Source organism: Hemitrygon akajei, chromosome 5 (genome assembly GCF_048418815.1).
Source record: "Hemitrygon akajei chromosome 5, sHemAka1.3, whole genome shotgun sequence".
Classification (NCBI taxonomy): Eukaryota; Metazoa; Chordata; class Chondrichthyes; order Myliobatiformes; family Dasyatidae; genus Hemitrygon; species Hemitrygon akajei.
This window is the reverse complement of record NC_133128.1, coordinates 103,637,999-103,656,836: the sequence shown is the minus strand read 5'-3', so window position 1 is coordinate 103,656,836 and position 18,838 is coordinate 103,637,999. Positions and strand designations below refer to the sequence as shown.

At 43.5% G+C, this 18,838-nt stretch overlaps 1 protein-coding gene across 3 annotated transcripts in view; it reads left to right on the top strand.

Moving 5' to 3' along the window:
* zrsr2 (zinc finger (CCCH type), RNA-binding motif and serine/arginine rich 2) overlaps positions 1-18,838 on the top strand; it is a 60,644-nt gene that overhangs the window by 13,141 nt on the left and 28,665 nt on the right. For all 3 annotated transcript variants that reach the window (XM_073046151.1, XM_073046152.1, XM_073046153.1), the window contains 2 exons: positions 4,797-4,860; positions 7,995-8,103. In XM_073046151.1, the coding sequence (XP_072902252.1) occupies positions 4,797-4,860; positions 7,995-8,103 (173 nt within the window). The remainder of the gene's footprint in view (positions 1-4,796; positions 4,861-7,994; positions 8,104-18,838) is intronic.

Genomic DNA, 18,838 nt, shown 5'->3' with positions numbered 1-18,838 from the left:
GGTAAGAGAGGAGGTGTAGGAACAGGTGTAGCACTTACGCTTGCAGGGATAAGTGCCAGGTGGGAGATCTGTGGGGAGGGATGTGTGGACCAGGGAGTCGTGGAGGAAAAGATCCCTGCAGAAAGTGGAGAGGGGTAGAGAGGGAAAGACGTGCTTAGTGGTGGGGTCCTGTTGAAGGTGGCAGAAGTTGAGGAGGATAATATGCTGGATCCGGAGGCTGGTGGGGTGGTAGGTGAGGACAAGGGGAACACAGTCCCTTTTGTGGTGACAGGAGGATGGGGTGAGGGCCGAAGTGCGGGAAATGGAGGAGATGCGGGTGAGGCATCATTGATGACGGCAGAAGGGAAACCGAGATTCTTAAAGAAAGAGGATATTTGAGATGTCCTGGAACGGAAAGCCTCATCCTGGGGGCAGAGGCGGCGGAGATGGAGGAACTGGGAATAGGGAATAGCATTTTTGCATTTGGCAGAGTGGTAAGAGGTATAGTTGAGGTAGTTATGAGAGTCAGTAGGTTTGTAGAAAATGTCAGTGGACAGTCTGTCTCCAGAGATCGAGAAAGGGGAGAGAAATGTCCAAGATGGGCCAAGTGAATTTGAGGGCTGGGTGGAAGTTAGAGGCATAGTCGATTAAATTGAGCTCAGCATGGGTGCAGGAAGCAGCACCAATGTAGTCATCAGTGTAGCGAAGGAAAAGTTGGGGAGCAATACCAATATAGATTTGGGTACCAGTACAGAAAGCTTGTAGACAGTGCGAGAGGGAGGATAAGCGGGTGATAGAGAAGGGACGCACTCAGACCAAAGGGCTGAGATGTGTATTTTAATACAAGGAGTGTTGTGAACAAAGCGGATGAGCTTAGAGTGCGGATCAGTACTTGGAGATATGATGTGGTGGTCATTACAGAGACTTGGATGGCTCAGGGACAGGATTGGTTACTTCAGTTGCCAGGTTTTAGATGTTTCAAAAAGGACGGGAGGTAAGAGGTGGGGGTGTGGCATTGTTGTTCAGAGATAGTGTCACGGGTGCAGAAAAGGTGGATGCCACGGAGGAATTGTCTACAGAGTCTTATGTTGATGGGGGTTAGGAGCAGGAAGGGGTCAATAACTTTACTGGGTGTTTTTTATAGGCTGCCCAATAGTAACAGGGATATTGAGGAGTAGATAGGGAAACAGATCCTGGAACGTTGTAGTAATAACAGAGTTGTGATGAGAGATTTTAATTTCCCAAATATCGATTGGCATCTCCCTAGAGCAAGGGGTTTAGATGGGGGAGAGTTTGTTAGGTGTGTTCAGGAAGGTTTCTGACACAATATATAGATAAGCCTACAAGAGGAGAGGCTGTACTTGACTGGTATTGGGAAATGAACCTGGTCAGGTGTCAGATCTCTCAGTGAGAGCGCATTTTGGAGATAGTGATCATAATTCTATCTCCTTAACAATAGCATTGGAGAGAGAGAGGAACAGACAAGTTAGAAAAGAGTTTAATTGGAGTAAGGGGAATTATGAGGCTATCAGGCAGGAAATTGGAGGCTTAAATTGGAAACATGTTCTCGGAGAAGTACAGAAGAAATATGGCAAATATTCAAATATTTGTGTAGAGTTCTGTACAGGTACATTCCAATGAGACACGGAAGTAATAGTAGGGTACAGAAACCGTTTACGACAGACACATACTTTATTGATCCTGAGGGAAATTGGGTTTCGTTACAGTTACACCAACCAAGAATAGTGTAGAGATATAGCAATATAAAACCATAAATAATTAAATAATAATAATAAGTAAATTATTCCAAGTGGAAATAAGTCCAGGACCAGCCTATTGGCTCAGGGTGTCTGACCCTCCGAGGGAGGAGTTGTAAAGTTTGATGGCCACAGGCAGGAATGACTTCCTATGACGCTCAGTGTTACATCTCGGTGGAATGAGTCTCTGGCTGAATGTACTCCTGTGCCTAACCAGTACATTATGGACCGGATGGGAGACATTGGCCAAGATGACATGCAACTTGGACAGCATCCTCTTTTCAGACAACACCGTCAGAGTCCAGTTCCACCCCACAACATCACTGGCCTTATGAATGAGTTTGTTGATTCTGTTGGGTGTCTGCTACCCTCAGCCTGCTGCCCCAGCACACAACAGCAAACATGATAGCACTGGCCACCACAGACTCGTAGAACATCCTCAGCATCGTCCGGCAGATGTTAAAGGACCTCAGTCTCCTCAGGAAATAGAGACGGCTCTGACCCTTATAGACAGCCTTAGTGTTCTTTGATCAGTCCAGTTTATTGTCAATAAACAAAGGCTGTAATAAATCTAGTCAAGAAGAAAAGAAAAGCTTACAAAAGGTTCAGAGAGCTAGGAAATGCTAGAGATCTAGAAGATTATAAGGCTAATAGGAAGGAGCTTAAGAAGGAAATTAGGAGAGCCAAAAGGGGTCATGAGAAGGCCTTGGTGGGCAGAACTAAGGAAAACCCCAAGGCATCCTACAAGTATGTGAAGTGCAAGAGGATAAGACATGAAAGAATAGGACCTATCAAGTGGGAAAGTGTGTATGGAACCCGAGGAAATAGCAGAGGTACTTAATGAATACTTCAGTATTCATATTGGAAAAGGATCTTAGTGATTGTAGTGATGACTTTCAACAGACTGAAAAGCTTCAGCATGTAGAAATTAAGTAAGAGGATATGCTGGAGCTTTTAGAAAGCATCAAGTTGGATAAGTCGCCGGAACTGGATGAGATGTACCCCAGGCTATTGTGGGAGGCGAGGAAGGAGATTGCTGAGCCTCTGGCGATGATCTTTGCATCATCAATGGGGACAGGAGAGGTTTCCGAGGATTGGAGGGTTGCGGATGTTGTTCCTTTATTCAAGAAAGGGAGTAGAGATAGCCCAGGAAATTATAGACCAGTGAGTCTTACCTCAGTGGTTGGTAAGTTGATGGAGAATATCCTGAGAGGTAGGATTTATGAACATTTGGAGAGGTATATATTTAGGAGTAGTCAGCATGGCTTTGTCAAGGGCAGGTCGTGCCTTACGAGCCTGATTGAATTTTTTGAGGATGTGACTAAACACATTGATGAAGTAAGAGCAGTAGATGTAGTGTATATGGATTTCAGCAAGGCATTTGATGAGGTACCCCATGCAAGGTTTATTGAGAAAGTAAGGAGGCATGGGATCCAAGGGGACATTGCTTTGTGGATCCAGAACTGGCTTGCCCACAGAAGGCAAAGAGTGGTTGTAGATGGGTCATGTTCTGCATGGAGGTCAGTCACCAGTGGAGTGCCTCAGGGATCTGTTCTGGGACCTGATTTTTATAAATGACCTGGATGAGGAAGTAGAGGGATTAGTTAGTAAGTTTGCTGATGACACAAAGGTTGGAGGCGTTGTGGATAGTGTGGAGGGCTGTCAGAGGTTACAGCGGGACATTGGTAGGATGCAAAACTGGGCTGAGAAGTGGCAGATGGAGTTCAACCCAGATAAGTGCGAAGTGTTTCATTTTGGTAGGTGAAATATTATGGCAGAATATAGTATTAATGGTAAGACTCTTGGCAGTGTGGAGGATCAGAGGGATCTTGGGGTCCGAGTCCATAGGACATTCAAAGCAGCTGCGCAGGTTGACTCTGTGTTTAAGAAGGCGTATGGTGTATTGGCCTTCATCGATCGTGGAATTGAATTTAGGAGCCAAGAGGTAATGTTATATAACCATATAACAATTACAGCACGGAAACAGGCCATCTCGGCTCTTCTAGTCCATGCCAAATGCTTACTGTCACCTAATCCCACTGGCCCGCACTCAGCCCATAACCCTCCATTCCTTTCCTGTCCATATACCTATCCAATTTTACTTTTAAAATGACATTACCGAACCTGCCTCTACCACTTCTACTGGAAGCTTGTTCCACACAGCTACCACACTCTGAGTAAAGAAATTAAGAATTACTTTAAAGAAATGTTGCAGCTATATGGTACCCCGGTCAGAGCCCTCTTGGAGTACTGTGCTCAGTTCTGGTCGCCTCACTACAAGAAGGATATGGAAGCCATAGAAAGGGTGCAGAGGAGATTTTACAAGGGTGTTGCCTGGATTGGGGAGCATGCTTTATGAGAATAGGTTGAGTGAACTCGGCCTTTGCTCCTTGGAGCAAAGGAGGATGAGTGTGACCTGACGGAGGTGTATAAGATGATGAGAGGCATTAATGATGTGGATAGTCAGAAGCTTTTTCCCAGTACTGAAATGGTTGCCACAAGAGGACATGGGTTTAAGGTGCTGGGGAGTAGGTATGGAGGAGATGTCGGGTAAGTTTTTTTTACTCAGAGTAGTGAGTGCATGGAATGGGCTGCCAGCAGTGGTGGTGGAGGCAGATACTATAGGGTGTTTTAAGAGGCTTTTAGATAGGTACATGGAGTTTAGTAAAAATAGAGGGCTGTAGGTAAGCCTAGTAATTTCTGAGGTAGGGACATGTTCGGCACAACTTTGTGGGCCGAAGGGCCTGTATTGTGCTGTAGGTTTTCTATGTTACTAAGTGGTTTTGGCATAGAATAGATGGGCCAAAGGATTTGTTTCTGTCCTGTACTTTTCTATAACTCTGGCATGTACCAAAATGTTAACCTCTTAGTACCTTTTTGAGAATTTCTGTAGAACTGTGATTACAGCAGATTTTGTGAAATGCCTCATTGGAGATTTGTCACTAGTGACCTAGATATAAAATTAAATGGATGACTAACCCTGTTGGCTGTGCATTTGAATTTTATACTTGCATCTGTTTGTAAAGTTTCAAGAATGTAATTATATTCATCAAATTACAGAACTAGTTTGTGAAGATGAGGTAGAAGAGGCAGAAGAGCCTGAAGAAGAGTTGGAGGCTGAAAGGTCAGTGCTTTTCTGTGGTGAAGATATTTTCATTTTTAATGAAAAAAGAGTTACATTCACTTTTGTTAAAGTGATAGAGTTATCAAGTTATTGGAAATATTAGTAGAAATCTACTTTAAAAACAAATCAGTAACTAATTTTTGTTTTAAAAAGACCAGATGGTTGGCAAAGTCTTTCTTTTGTACTATGTGTACTGTATTTTGCGAGAGCTGGCCTAATAATTAAATTGAGGTGATTTTTGTAGCATTACAGCGTAAAGATCAAAATGTAATCTATCTTTTTATGTGTCAGCAATGTCTTAATATGGGAATCAGCTAGGAGTAATCTGTATCAATATTCTGTTTACTACCCTAGTTTCATCATGATCTCTGAGTACATAGTAACATCTGAGGAATAAGGAACTCTTGTTCCATTTGTACAAACCTGAGACACATGAGAGTGCAGATGCTGGAATCTGGAGGTCCATCTTAAAATATTAGATACTCAGTACTGCAGGTGCTGGAAATCTTGAGCAATACACACATGGTGCTGGGGGTCAGGGAGCATCTATGGATGGGAATAAACAGTTGATATTTCAGGCTAAGACCTTTCATCAGGACTGGAAAGGAAGGATGGAGGGAGGAAAGAGTACAAGGTATCAGGTGATGGGTGAAACCCGGAGGGGGTGAATTTGATTGGTGGAAGAGATAAAGTGCATGGAAAAAAGGGAAGAGGAGGAGCAACAGAGGGAGGTGATGGCCAGGTAAAAAGAGAAGTTGTGAGAGGGGAACAAGAATGGGGAATGATGAAGCGGGGTGGCAATTACCAGATGCAGTGGAGACGAAGGAACTGATCCAGAATCTGTTCTCAGGATGAGCTTTTCATTCCAGAACTACAGAGATGTTCTCCTTCAAAAAAGGGCTTCCCTTCCTCCACCATCATTGCCTCCCTCACCCACATCTCTTCCATTCCACGTACATCTGCCCTCATCCCATCCACCTGCCCCCCCTACCAGGGATAGGGTTCCTCATGTCCTCACCTACCACCCCACAAACCTCCATATCCTGCACATAATTCTCCGTAACTTCTGCAATCTCTCAATGGAATCCCACTGCCAAGCACATCTTTCCATAAGCATCTCACCCAATGTGACTCCCTTATCGGCTTGTTGCTCCCCACTGATCTCCCTCCCAGCAAGCTGAACAGGTGCCACCCCTGTCCCTGTGCTTCCTCACTACCATCTACCATTTAGGACCCAAACATTCCTTCCAGGTGAGGCGACACTTCACCTGTGAGTCTGTTGGAATCATATACTGTATCAGTGCTTCCAGCGAGGCCTCCTGTATATTGGTGAGACCCTACGTAGATTGGCAGACTGCTTCGAGCACCTTCAATTTAAACGACAACAAACGGGATTTCCTGGTGGCCAGCCATTTCAATTCTACTTCCCATTCCGACATGTCAGTCCATGACTGCCTCCACTGTCACGATGAGGACACACTCAGGTTGGAGGAGCAACACCCTTGTATTCCATCTGTGTAGCCTCCAGTCTAATGGCATGAGCATCGATTTCTGGTAATTGCCCCCTCCCCACCCCTTCACCATTCCCCATTCCTGTTTCCCTTTCACACCTTCTCTCCTTAACGCCCATCACCTCCCTCATGCTCCTCCCCGTTACCTTTTTTCCATAGTCTTCTGTCCCTTCCTGTCAGATTCCCCCCTTCTCCAATCCTTTATCTCTTTCACCAATCAACATCTCAGCTCTTTATTTCACTCCGCCCACTCTCCTGGTTTCACCTATCACCTTCCACCTTGTACTTCCTCCCCTCTCCACCTTCTTTCCTCTTCCTTTCCAGCTCTGATGAAGAGTCTTGGCCTGAAACGTTGACTGTTTATTTCCATCCATAGATGCTGCCTGACCTGAGCTCCTCCAGTGTGTATTTAAATATTGATCAGAAATCCTGGATATTGTGCAATGAATGTAAAGCTGGTGTTCCCAGTAATTAAGGCCTAGGGTGTAGGTACAGTGCTTAGGAAGTTACCCTACAGCAATACTGTGTTGAAGTACTGGATAAATTTGTGGCCTCTGTATTTAGGGGTGATTACCTTGCTTTGAGGCAGTTAGCAAGCAATAGTTTCAGCAAATTCACTTCCTACAGTGAATGGGATTGTCCCTTGAGGATAAGTTGAATTGAATGACAGAAGCTCTAGAGGTATCTGATATTCATAAGATTCAGAAAGGGCATGACAAGATGGGTGTTATTTGAATACTTCTAGTGGAGGAGATTAGAACTATGATGGTAGGTGTTGGTACAAGGGATCAGCAATTTACAATTGAGATGAAGATGAAAATCGATAACTTGTACCTGGGAGAATGTTTGATTCTATTAATAAGTATACACAAAGTTGTGATAGAGTTTCGATCTACTGGGATTATTATGGCTTGGACAGCATGGTGAATTTAGTTTTGATGTCCAAGTGTGCTTTCAAAGTGGAGGAGCAGAGAATAATTGGGTTGATAACTGGATGACGGTAATTCACATCTACAATATTTAATAGAATGATACAGCATGCTTAGGGTTCAGATGAATGTGAGAAGATACCATTAAAGCTTAATTCTAAAAAGGTATTACAGGATAAATAGGTGCTAAGCGTATAAAATTAGAAAACGTACTTGGAACATTTTAGAAGCAAGATGAAAAGTTACTTTGGGAGTTAATTTTTTTGTAATTTCAGGTATGGAGTACTTCAATTAAGATCAGGAGACTCCTTGGACTCAAGGGGAATTGAGTGATGAAAGGATTGAGTGAGGTGATTGTCTTCCAGGATCAGCATCATCTTGCTAAATAGTGATAAAGGGCCATATTGACTCCTTTAGCAATATTTTCTTGTAGTCTTGGGTTTCAGAAATGATAGATAAGTGTCCACTATCAGTATTCATCATCTCCATCAATTCTTCTCCGTCTCCATCTGAGTAATTAAGGAATGTATATTTTCTGTTTCAATTGAAATGATAAATTATATTGAATAAAAAGGTGATTATACTATAACTGTAATTAGCCATAGGGTGAAAATGGTGGGTTTAGTTGTATTTCCAATTCCAGTTCAGCACTGCTGTTATGGTCTTGTTTTGATAACTATTTTTCCTCCTCTAGGGAGCGTTTGCATTTAGAATGGTTGGAGAAAGAAAAGAAGGCACAGGAGGAGTTCCAACTAAAAAAGGAAAAGGAAGCAGCAGCACAGAAAAGGCAGGAAGAGGAGGAGGTAATCTGATTTTTAGCTCTTCAGCACCTTGAATTGATTATTTTGAGAACAGTGGGATTAGAATGGCATTCTACATCATTTGCTCTGAGGATAAACTGGGTAAAACTGGATATGTAGTTCATAATTCAAATAACTGCTTGTGGCTTCAGATTGTATAAAATTCCTGCTGTTGTACAAAATGTGGGTTCATTAATAAGGGATCTTGTAGGGAGGACTATGCTTATTATTAGCATAAATATAATTTTAAATGGAATTCGGCAATGAGTCAGTTGGAAAGGAATTTAACATTGTTAGTATGAAGAATGTAATGTCTAAAGTATTTGGAAAATTAGATGCAAAGCTTTGCTTAGAAATAAACATATTTAAAATCCTTGCCAACATTCTAATATACATTCCACTCAGAAATAAGGCCTGTCAAAAATGGGAGCTATGCATAGCTGAGAAAATTTACCAGAATTATTATAGGAATACGGGCTCTTATTTATGAGGACAAACTAGAGAAGTTGGAGTTAATGCCTTTGAAATTGGGAAGTTGACAGCAGATCTGCTATTTCCATTGACGGAAGGGTTAAGAATTGAGCTTAGAATGAAGGGGTTTGGCAAAAGAGCAAAAAGTGTTGTGAAGAAATAATTTTTACAGTGATTGGTTAGGGTCTGGAATGCCTTGTGGTAGAATGATGGAGGAATTCAGGCCCTTCAGTCTTAGTTGTTGATGCTGACCAAGATGCTCATCTGAGCTGTTCACATTTGGTCCATATCCCTCTAAACCTTTCTATCCTTGTAGTTGTCGAAGAGTCATTTAAGTGATATTGTATCTGCCTCAACCATTTCCTCCAGCAGCTCATTCCATTTAAGCATTGAATGAAAAGTTGAATATACTATAACTGTAACTAGCCATAGGGTGAAAACGATGTGGGTTTAATTGTATTTCAGATTTCATTTCAGCAGTACTGTTTTGTATTGTCTTGTGTTGATATCTTAGTAAATCACAACACAATTTTCCCATTTCCTCGTTCCATGTAAGAACTACCTTCTGGATGGAAAAAGGTTGCCTTTCAGGACCCTTTCAAGTCTTTCCCTTTTCACCTTAAACCTTTGTACTTTAGTTTTTGATTCTCTTTTCTCTTGACTTTATACAGCTCTGTAAATTTACCCTTCCATCTCCTAAGCTCCAAGGACTAAAGTCCTGGTTCATAGAATAGTACAGCACATTACAGGCCCTTCGGCCCACAATGTTGTGCTGACCCTCAAACCCTGCCTCACATATAACCCCCCACCTTAAATTCCTCCATATACCTGTCTAGTAGTCTCTTAAACTTCACTAGTGTGTCTGCCTCCACCACTGACTCAGGCAGTGCATTCCACACACCAACCACTCTCTGAGTGAAAAAACCTTCCTCTAATACCCCCCTTGAACTTCCCTCCCCTTACCTTAAAGCCATGTCCTCTTGTACTGAGCAGTAGTGCCCTGGGGAAGAGGCGCTGGCTGTCCACTCTGTCTGTTCCTCTTAATATCTTGTACACCTCTATCATGTCTCCTCTCATCCTCCTCTCCAAAGAGTAAAGCCCTAGCTCCCTTAATCTCTGATCATAGTCAACACAACCTCACCTGATACCCCATCCTTGTATTCTAAGATGGACATTCCAGGATGTTGTCTGGAACTTGCTGGCTGTCTGGATTTTATTGCCGTAGTCCTAGATGCAGAAGCCAGCAAGATTTGTTGTGCTCTTGCAGTGTGAGTTAATGTAGAATGACATCACTGGTGCTGGTGAACCACAGCAAAGTTCTGTGGACTGCAGACAATACTTCTAAATATGCTGTTAACTATACCTCTTTCGAATTACTCACTGCAATCTGCAGTAATAAGTTTCCCTCTAAATCAACTTAATGATCTCCAGATTTCACTATTGTCTGAAGGTCTTGGCAGGTATGGCCCTTTAAGCAGACGAAGGTTCATTGCCATGGCTGGAAGCTAGGCAGGAGGGGAGAACTCCAAGCCAGGCTGAAAACGCAGAAGTATGAGGTCTCCTCTACCCAGCATCTTGTTAGCAAATGTATAGTAGTTGGAGAGCAAAATTGACGATCTGAGGGCAAGATTGCTCTATTGAATGGAAATGAGGGACTGTTGTACTCCGTCTTACCGAGCTTGGCTATCTCCCAGCATGCTGAACACAGTGGTCAAACCGGAAGACTTAATCGGTTTTCCATATGGACTGAACTGCTGATTTGGAAAAGACATTTCATTGCTTTTGTTATGGTTATTATTCTGTAGATTTATTGACTATGTCCACTAGAAAATTAATCTCAGGGTACTTTGATAATAAAATTTACTTTGAACTTTACCAAAAGGACCAAACTGCTGGTTTGGAAAAGACGAAAGGTGGAGGTGAATGTTTCATGATAAACTCTCGGTGGTCTTCGATATGGCAGCTTTGTTCCCCAGACATCGTTCACCTCGTGGTCAAATGCTGTGTGTTCTCCTTACCTAGGGAGCTCTCCATAATCCTGATCACAGGTTGCGTACCACCACTGGCCAACTATAATCAAACGCTTGAGATGGCTTGATGCTGTCTACAAGCAAATGGTCCATCCAGGCGCATTTCAAATCTCTTTGGGAACTTCGACCAGGCATACGTGACGAAACCTCTGCTCAATTACTATCAGCATACAATTTGTAGCACTAGAGGTCCCAAAACACTAGATGCTATTATACTAAGATAAGAAATGTCTATCATTGTGGGGTAAATCTGATCACTTGGCTGCCCTCCTGCAGACAGGCAGAGAGTAAAGAGCAAAGCTCCAGAGATGGGGGACAGCCAAGAGGTGGTTGTGGGAGGCAGAGAAGCAGCTGTGGGATTGCATCGTGTCAGTGGACTGGGCTGTGTTCCAGAGCTCATCTGTGAATTAGAATGAATATACTATGGTTGTAACAGCTTTTAATAAAATAGTTGTAGATGAGTGTGTCCCGCAAAATCATTCGGTCTTCCCTTATTAGAAACTCTGGATGAACCATGGGATCCACAATCTGCTGAGAGCCAGATCAGAGGCATTCAAGTCTGCTGACCAGGAAGTTAGAAGAGGTCCAGCTACGATATCCAGAAAGCCATCTTGTGGGTTAAGTGGCAATTCTAGACTAAACTTGAATCAATGAAGGATGCTCAGTGGTTGTGGCAGGGTTTAAATACCATCACCTCTTATAAATCAACAGGACTTCTTCCAGATGCTTGTTTTGACCATCAAAACATTGGGGAACCACCATGAACTCCCACAGCCCCCATCCTATGACTGAAATCCTATGATTTCAGACTGAGGCCAACATGCAAGCAGTGTTCAGGAGGGTATACCCACAAAAAATGTCTGGCCTAAATTGGGTTCATGGCCAGGACCTGTTCTAATCAACTGGTTGGAGTGTTCACTGAGCAAACACGAGGAAATCTGCAGATGCTGGAAATTCAAGCAACGCTCACAAAATGCTGGTGGAACACAGCAGGCCAGGCAGCATCTATAAGGAGAAGCACTGTCGACGTTTCGGGCCGAGACCCTCCATCAGGACCTGCTGTGTTCCATCAGCATTTTGTGTGTGTTGTTGGAGTGTTCACTGAGATCTTTTACCTTCTCACTTCGGCAGTTTGAAGTACCCTGTTTCTAGCAGGCTTCAATTATAATGGTGCCTAAGAAGAATGTAATAACCTGCCTCAATGACTATCATCTAGTAGCACGTACATTCTTGGAGTTTTGAGAGGCTGGTGATGAAATATATCAACTCCTACCTGACAAACAACTTGGATCAACTCCAATTTGCCTAATGGAACAACAGGTTCACAGCAGATGCCATCTCATTGGCCCTTCACTCAACCCTGGAACATTTAAACAACAAATGCATACACCAGGATGCTCTTCATCAACTACAGCTCATCATTTCCTCAAACATAATAAGCTCCTAGACCTTGGCTTCTGTACTTGACCAAATGGATCTTCCTTTTTATCACTTGCAGACCTCTGTCATATCAGTTTGGCAACACGATCCATCAACACAGGTGCACCACAAGACCATAAGACAAAGGAGCAGAAGTTGGCCATTCGGCCTATCGAGTCTGCTCCGCCATTTCATCATGAGCTGTTGCAATCTCCCCTTTAGTCTCATTCCCCTACCTTCTCGCCATAACCTTTGATGCCCTGACTACTCAGATACCTATCAATCTTTGCCTTAAGTACACCCAATGACTTGGCCTCCACTGCCGCCCATGGCAACAAATTCCATAGATTTGCCACCCTCTGGCTAAAAATTTTTTTTGGTATCTCTGTTCTGAATGGGTGCCCTGCAATCCTCAAGTCATGTCCTCTTGTACTAGACTCCCCCACCATGGGAAACAACTTTGCCACATCCACCCTCTCCATGCCTTTCAACATCTGAAATGTTTCTATGAGGTCCCCCCTCATTCTTCTAAACTCCAAGGAGTACAGTCCAAGAGCCGTCAAACGTTCCTCATATGTTAACCCTCTCATTCCCGGAATCATTCTAGTGAATCTTCTCTGAACCCTCTCCAATGTCATCACATCCTTTCTTAAATAAGGAGCCCAAAACTGCACACAGTATTCCAAGTGAGGTCTTACCAGTGTCTTACAGAGCCTCAACATCACATCCCTGCTCCTATACTGTATTCCTCTAGAAATGAATGCCAACATTGCATTTGCCTTCTTCACTACCAATTCAACCTGGAGGTTAACCTTAAGGGTATCCTGCACAAGGGCTCCCAAGTCCCGTTGCATCTCAGAACTTTGAATTCTCTCCCTATTTAAATAATAATCTGCCCGTTTATTTCTTCTACCAAAGTGCATGACCGTACACTTTCCGACATTGTAATTCATTTGCCATTTCTTTGCCCATTCACCCAATCTATCCAAGTCTCTCTGCAGACTCTGTTTCCTCAGCACTACCGGCCCCTCCACCTATCTTTGTATCATCAGCAAACTTAGCCACAAAGCCATCTATTCCATAATCCAAATCGTTGATATACAATGTAAAAAGAAGCGGCCCCAACACGGACCCCTGTGGGACACCACTGGTAACTGGCAGCCAACCAGAATGGGATCCCTTTATTCCCACTCTGTTTCCTGCCAATCAACCAACACTCTATCCATGTATGTAACTTTCTCGTAGTTCCATGGGCTCTTATCTTGTTTAACAGCCTCATGTGCGGCACCTTGTCAAAGGCCTTCTGAAAATCCAAATACACAACATCCACTGCATCTCCCTTGTCTAGCCTACTTGTAATTTCCTCAAAATATTGCATTAGGTTTGTCAGGCAGGATTTTTCTTTAAGGAAACGATGCTGAGTTCTGCCTATCTTGTCATATGCCAAGACGTACAAAAAAGCTGGATGAACTCAGCAGGTTGGGCAGCATCCGTTGAAAGAAGCAGTCAACGTTTCGTGTCGAAACCCTTCATCAGGACTAAAGGAGGAGGGGGCAGGGACCCTATAAAGAAGGTGGGGAGGGTGGAAAACCAATCAGAGGAAAGATCAAGAGGTGGGGGAGGGGATAGGCAGGAGAGGTGAAGAAGGAATCTAAGGGGAAAGCACTATGGGTAGGAGAAGAAGGCAGAATCATGAGAGGTGATAGGCAGCTAGAAGAGGAGACAGAGTAGAGGTGGGATGAGGAAGGGAGAGGGAGGGAATTACTGGAAGTTGGAGAATTCAGTGTTCATACCAAGGGGCTGGAGACTACCCAGACGGTATGTGAGATGTTGTTCCTCCAACTGAAGTTTGGCCTCATCATGGCAGTAGAGGAGGCCATGTATGGACATATCCGAATGGGAATGAGAGGGAGAGTTGAAGTCAGTGGCAACAGGGAGATCCTGTCTGTTGTGGCGGACGGAGCGTAGGTGCTCGACGAAGCGGTGCCCCAATCTGTGTCGGGTCTCGCCGATGTAGAGGAGGCTGCACTGGATGCAATAGATTACCCCAACAGACTCACAAGTGAAGTGTTGCTTCACCTGGAAGGACTGTTTGAGGCCCTGAATGGTGGTAAGAGATGAGGTGTAGGAACAGGTGTAGCACTTACACTTGCAGGGATAAGTGCCAGGTGGGAGATCTGTGGGGAGGGACGTGTGGACCAGGCAGTCACGGAGGGAACGATCCCTGCGAAAAGCAGAGAGGGGTAGAGAGGGAAAGATGCCCTTAGTGGTGGGGTCCTGTTGAAGGTGGTGGAAGTTGCGGAGGATAATATGCTGGATCCGGAGGCTGGTGGGGTGATAGGTGAGGACAAGGGGGACACTGTCCCTGTTGTGGTGACGGGAGGATGGGGTGAGGGCTGAAGTGCAGGAAATGGAGGAGATGCGGGTGAGGGCATTATTGATGATGGCAGAAGGGAAACCAAGATTCTTAAAGAAATTGGACATTTGGGATGTCCTGGAACGGAAAGAACTTGGAGCAGATGTGGCGGAGACAGAGGAACTGGGAATAGGGAATAGAATTTTTGCATTTGGCAGGGTGAGAAGAGCTATAATCAAGGTAGTTATGGGAGTCAGTGGGTTTATAGAAGATGTCAGTGGACAGTCATCTCCAGAGATAGAGATCGAGAAAGGGGAGAGAAGTATCTGAGATGGACCAAGTGAATTTGAGGGCTGGGTGAAAGTTAGAGGCAAAGTCAATAAAATTGACGAGCTCAGCATGGGTGCAGGAAGCAGCACCAATGTAGTTGTCAGTGTATCGAAGGAAAAGTTGGGGAGCAGTACCAGTATAGATTTGGAGCATAGACATTTCCACATAACCCATGAAGAGACAGGCATAGCTACAACCTTGATCTGGAGAAAGTGGGAAGAGCCGAAAGAGAAGTTATTAAGTGTGAGTACCAGTTCCGCCAACCTGAGGCGTGTGGTGGTGTTGGGGAACTGGTGAGGTCTATTGTCCAGAAAGTAGCGGAGGGCTTTGAGGCCTTCTGGATGGGGAATTGAAGTGTATAAGGATTGGACATCCATTGTGAAGTGGTCGGGACCGGGGAACTGGAAGTTATTGAAGAGGTGGAGGGCATGGGATGTATCCCAGATGTAGGTAGGGAGTGACTGAGCTATGGGTGACAAAATGGAGTCGAGGTAGGCAGATGCACGTTCAGTGGGACAGGAGCAAGCCGAAACTATAGGCCTACCAGGACAGTCAGGCTTCTGGATCTTGGGGAGGAGGTAAAAGCGAGCAGTGCGGGGTGTGGGAATTATGAGTTTTTTGGTTGAGGATGGAAGGTCTCCGGAGTTGATAAGGGCAGTGATGGTACAGGAGACAAAGGTTTGATGTTTTTTTGGTGGCGTCCTGTTCCAGGGGTAAGTAAGAAAATTCCCCAACTTCTGGTAATTCCCTCCCTCTCCCTTCCCCATCCCACCTCTACTCTGTCTCCTCTTCCAGCTGCCTATCACCTCTCATGACTCTGCCGCCTTCGACTACCCATAGTGCTTTCCCCTTAGACTCCTTCACCTCTCCTGCCTATCCCCTCCCTGCTTCCCCTCCCCACCCCTTGATCTTTCCTCTGATTGGCTTTCCACCCTCCCCACCTTCTTTATAGGGCCCCTGCCCCCTCCTTTAGTCCTGACGAAGGGTTTCGACCCGAAGCATTGACTGCTTCTTTCAATGCATGCTATCCGACCTGCTGAGTTCATCCAGCTTTTTTGTACGTCTTGATTTGAGCACAGCATCTGCAGTGCACTTTGTGTTTGTCATATGTCACCAGGTACTCCGTAACCTCATCCTTGACAATCGACTCCAACAACTTCCCAACCACCGATGTCTAGCTAACAGGTCTATAATTTCCTTTTTGCGTCCTTACCCCCTTCTTGAATAGCGGAGTGACATTTGCAATCTTCCAGTCCTCCGGAACCAGGCCAGAATCTATCGACTTTTGAAAGATCATTGCTAATGCCTCCGCAATCTCCACTGCTACTTCCTTCAGAACACGAGGGTGCATTCCATCTGGTCCAGAAGATTTATCTACCCTTAGACTATTCAGCTTCCTGAGTACTTTCTCTGTCGTAATTGTGACTGCGCGTTTCTCTTCCCTGACACCTTTGAATGTCCATTATATTGCTGATGTCTTCCTCAGTGAAGACTGATGCGAAATACTCGTTCAGTTCCTCTGCCATCTCTTTATCTCCCATTACAATTTCTCCAGCATCATTTTCTATTGGTCCTATATCTATTCTCACCTGTCTTTTACTCTTTATATACTTGAAAAAGCTGTTAGTATCTTCTTTGATATTATTTGCTATCTTCCTTTCATAGTTCATCTTTTCCCTCTTAATGACCTCCTTAGTTTCCTTTTGTAAGCTTTTAAAAACTTCCCAATCCTCTGTCTTCCCACTAATTTTTGCTTCCTTGTATGCCCTCTGCTTTGCTTTTACTTTGACTTCTCTTGTCAGCCACGGTTGCATCCTTTTTCCATTCGAAAATTTCTTCTTCTTTGGAATATATCTGTCTTGCACCTTCCTCACTTCTCGCATAAACTCCAGCCACTGCTGCTCTACTGTCCTTCCTGCTGGTGTCCCTTTCCAGTCAACCTTGGCCAGTTCCTCTCTCATGCCACTGTAATTTTCTTTACTCCACTGAAATACAAGGCCCTGAGCTTTACCCCTGCTCTACTCACCTTATGCTTATGGCTGTGTGGCTAAGCACTGCTCCAGTGTCATATTCAAGTGTGCTGATGACACCACTGTTGTAGGCCAAATCAAAGGTGGTGATGAATCAGCATATAGGAGGGAGGATGAAAATCTAGCTGAGTGATGACAAGAACCTCTTACTAAATGTCAGCAAGACCAAGGACTTCAGGAGAAGAAAATCAGAGGTTGATGAGTCAGCCCTCATTGGAGGATTAGAGATGGAGAGGGTCAACAACTTTAAATTCCTCCTTTTTCCTTTATCAATTTTTTATTAATTAAATAAAAAGTACATATATAAATGAGGAGAATTATCACAAATATCTATATCAATAACAGTTCGAATAAAAGGAAAAGTAAACATTGTCAAGATTAAACAGTATTAATCTAATAGTATATAATAAAGAAGTAATTGATTCTCCTCTTAACTATAACCATATAACTTTCTAAATCCTTTCGCATCTCCTCAAAGTTAGCCTTTCTCCAATCAAAAATCTCAACCCTGGGTCCAGTCCTATCCTATTCTTATCCATAAAAAGAAAAAAAAAGAAATTTTTATAATTGAAATGTACAGAAAAAAAAACCCAAAATACAAAAAAAACAAAAGAAAAAAAACTGGGCAGCTCTAACTGAGAGTCAAAGCAAAAAAAAACAAGGAAAAACTTTCTGATCAAATCCAAAACTTCAAAAAGGTAACTGGAAGGGCCATAAGTCGGAGCATATGAAAATATTGAATAAAAGTTTGCCAGGTTTCCTCAAATTTAGAGGATGTATCAAATGTCTGACGGCTTATTTTCTCTAAACTTAAACAGGACATAATGGAGGTAAGCCAATAAATAACAGGTGGATTAGAATCCTTCCATTTAAGCAAAATGCAATAAAGTTGTAAAAGCTATCATCTGTTGAGCAGAAACAGGGCTATCTCCTGCTTCCGATGGAATGATCCCAAAAATTGCTGTAAAGAACCGAATTGTTGTAAATTCGGTTGTAGGTCCAAACTCAGAACCTTTGATAAAGTTTGAAAGACTTCTTTCCAAAAATTATCTAAATTGATACAAGACCAGAATATATGTGTTAAAGTAGCCACCTCAATATTACATCTATCACAAATAGGATTAATATTAGAAAAAATACGGGCTAATTTGTCCTTTGACATATGCGCCCAATGCACTACCTTGAACTGTATCAAGGAGTGATGGGCACAAATAGAAGAAGTATTTACCAAATGAAAAATTTTATCCCATTGATTATCGGAAAGTGACTTTAGAAACTCCAATTCCCACGCAGCTTTAATTTTATCATTAGATAACATATGCAAATTCAATAACCATTTATAAATTATAGCTATCAGTCCTTTTTGAAATGGTTTGACCTGAAAAAGAGTATCAATAATATTGGGTGAGTAAACCGGGGAAATCTGGCAGTAAATTATGTAGAAAATTCCTAATTTGTAAATATCTAAAAAAGTGTACATTAGATAGGTCATATTTATCCACTGAGTGAAAGACATTAGACAATTACCCATGAACAAATCTAAAAAAGTTACAAACACGAGGAAATCTGCAGATGCTGGAAATTCAAACAACAACACACAAAATGCTCGTGGAACACAGCAGGCCAGGCAGCATCTATAGGGAGAAGTGCTGTCAACGTTTCGGGCCGAGACCCTTCGTTAGGACTAACCGAAAGGAAAGATAGTAAGAGATTTGAAAGTACTGGGGGGAGGGGGAAATGCGAAATGATAGGAGAAGACCAGAGGAGGTGGGATGAAGCTAAGAGCTGGAACGGTGATTGGCAAAAGTGATACAGGGCTGGAGAAGGGAAAGGGTCATGGGACAGGAGGCCTCAGGAGAAGTGGGGGGGGGGGGAGGAGCACCAGAGGGAGATGGAGAATAGGCAAACAACTAAATATGTAAGAAGGGGAGGAGGGGCATTAGCGGAAGTTAGAGAAGTCGATGTTCATGCCATTGGGTTGGAGACTACAACATATAAGGTGTTGTTCCTCCAACCTGAGTTTGGATTCATTTTGACAATAGAGGAGGCCATGGATAGACATATCAGAATGGGAATGGGACGTGGAATTAAAATGTGTGGCC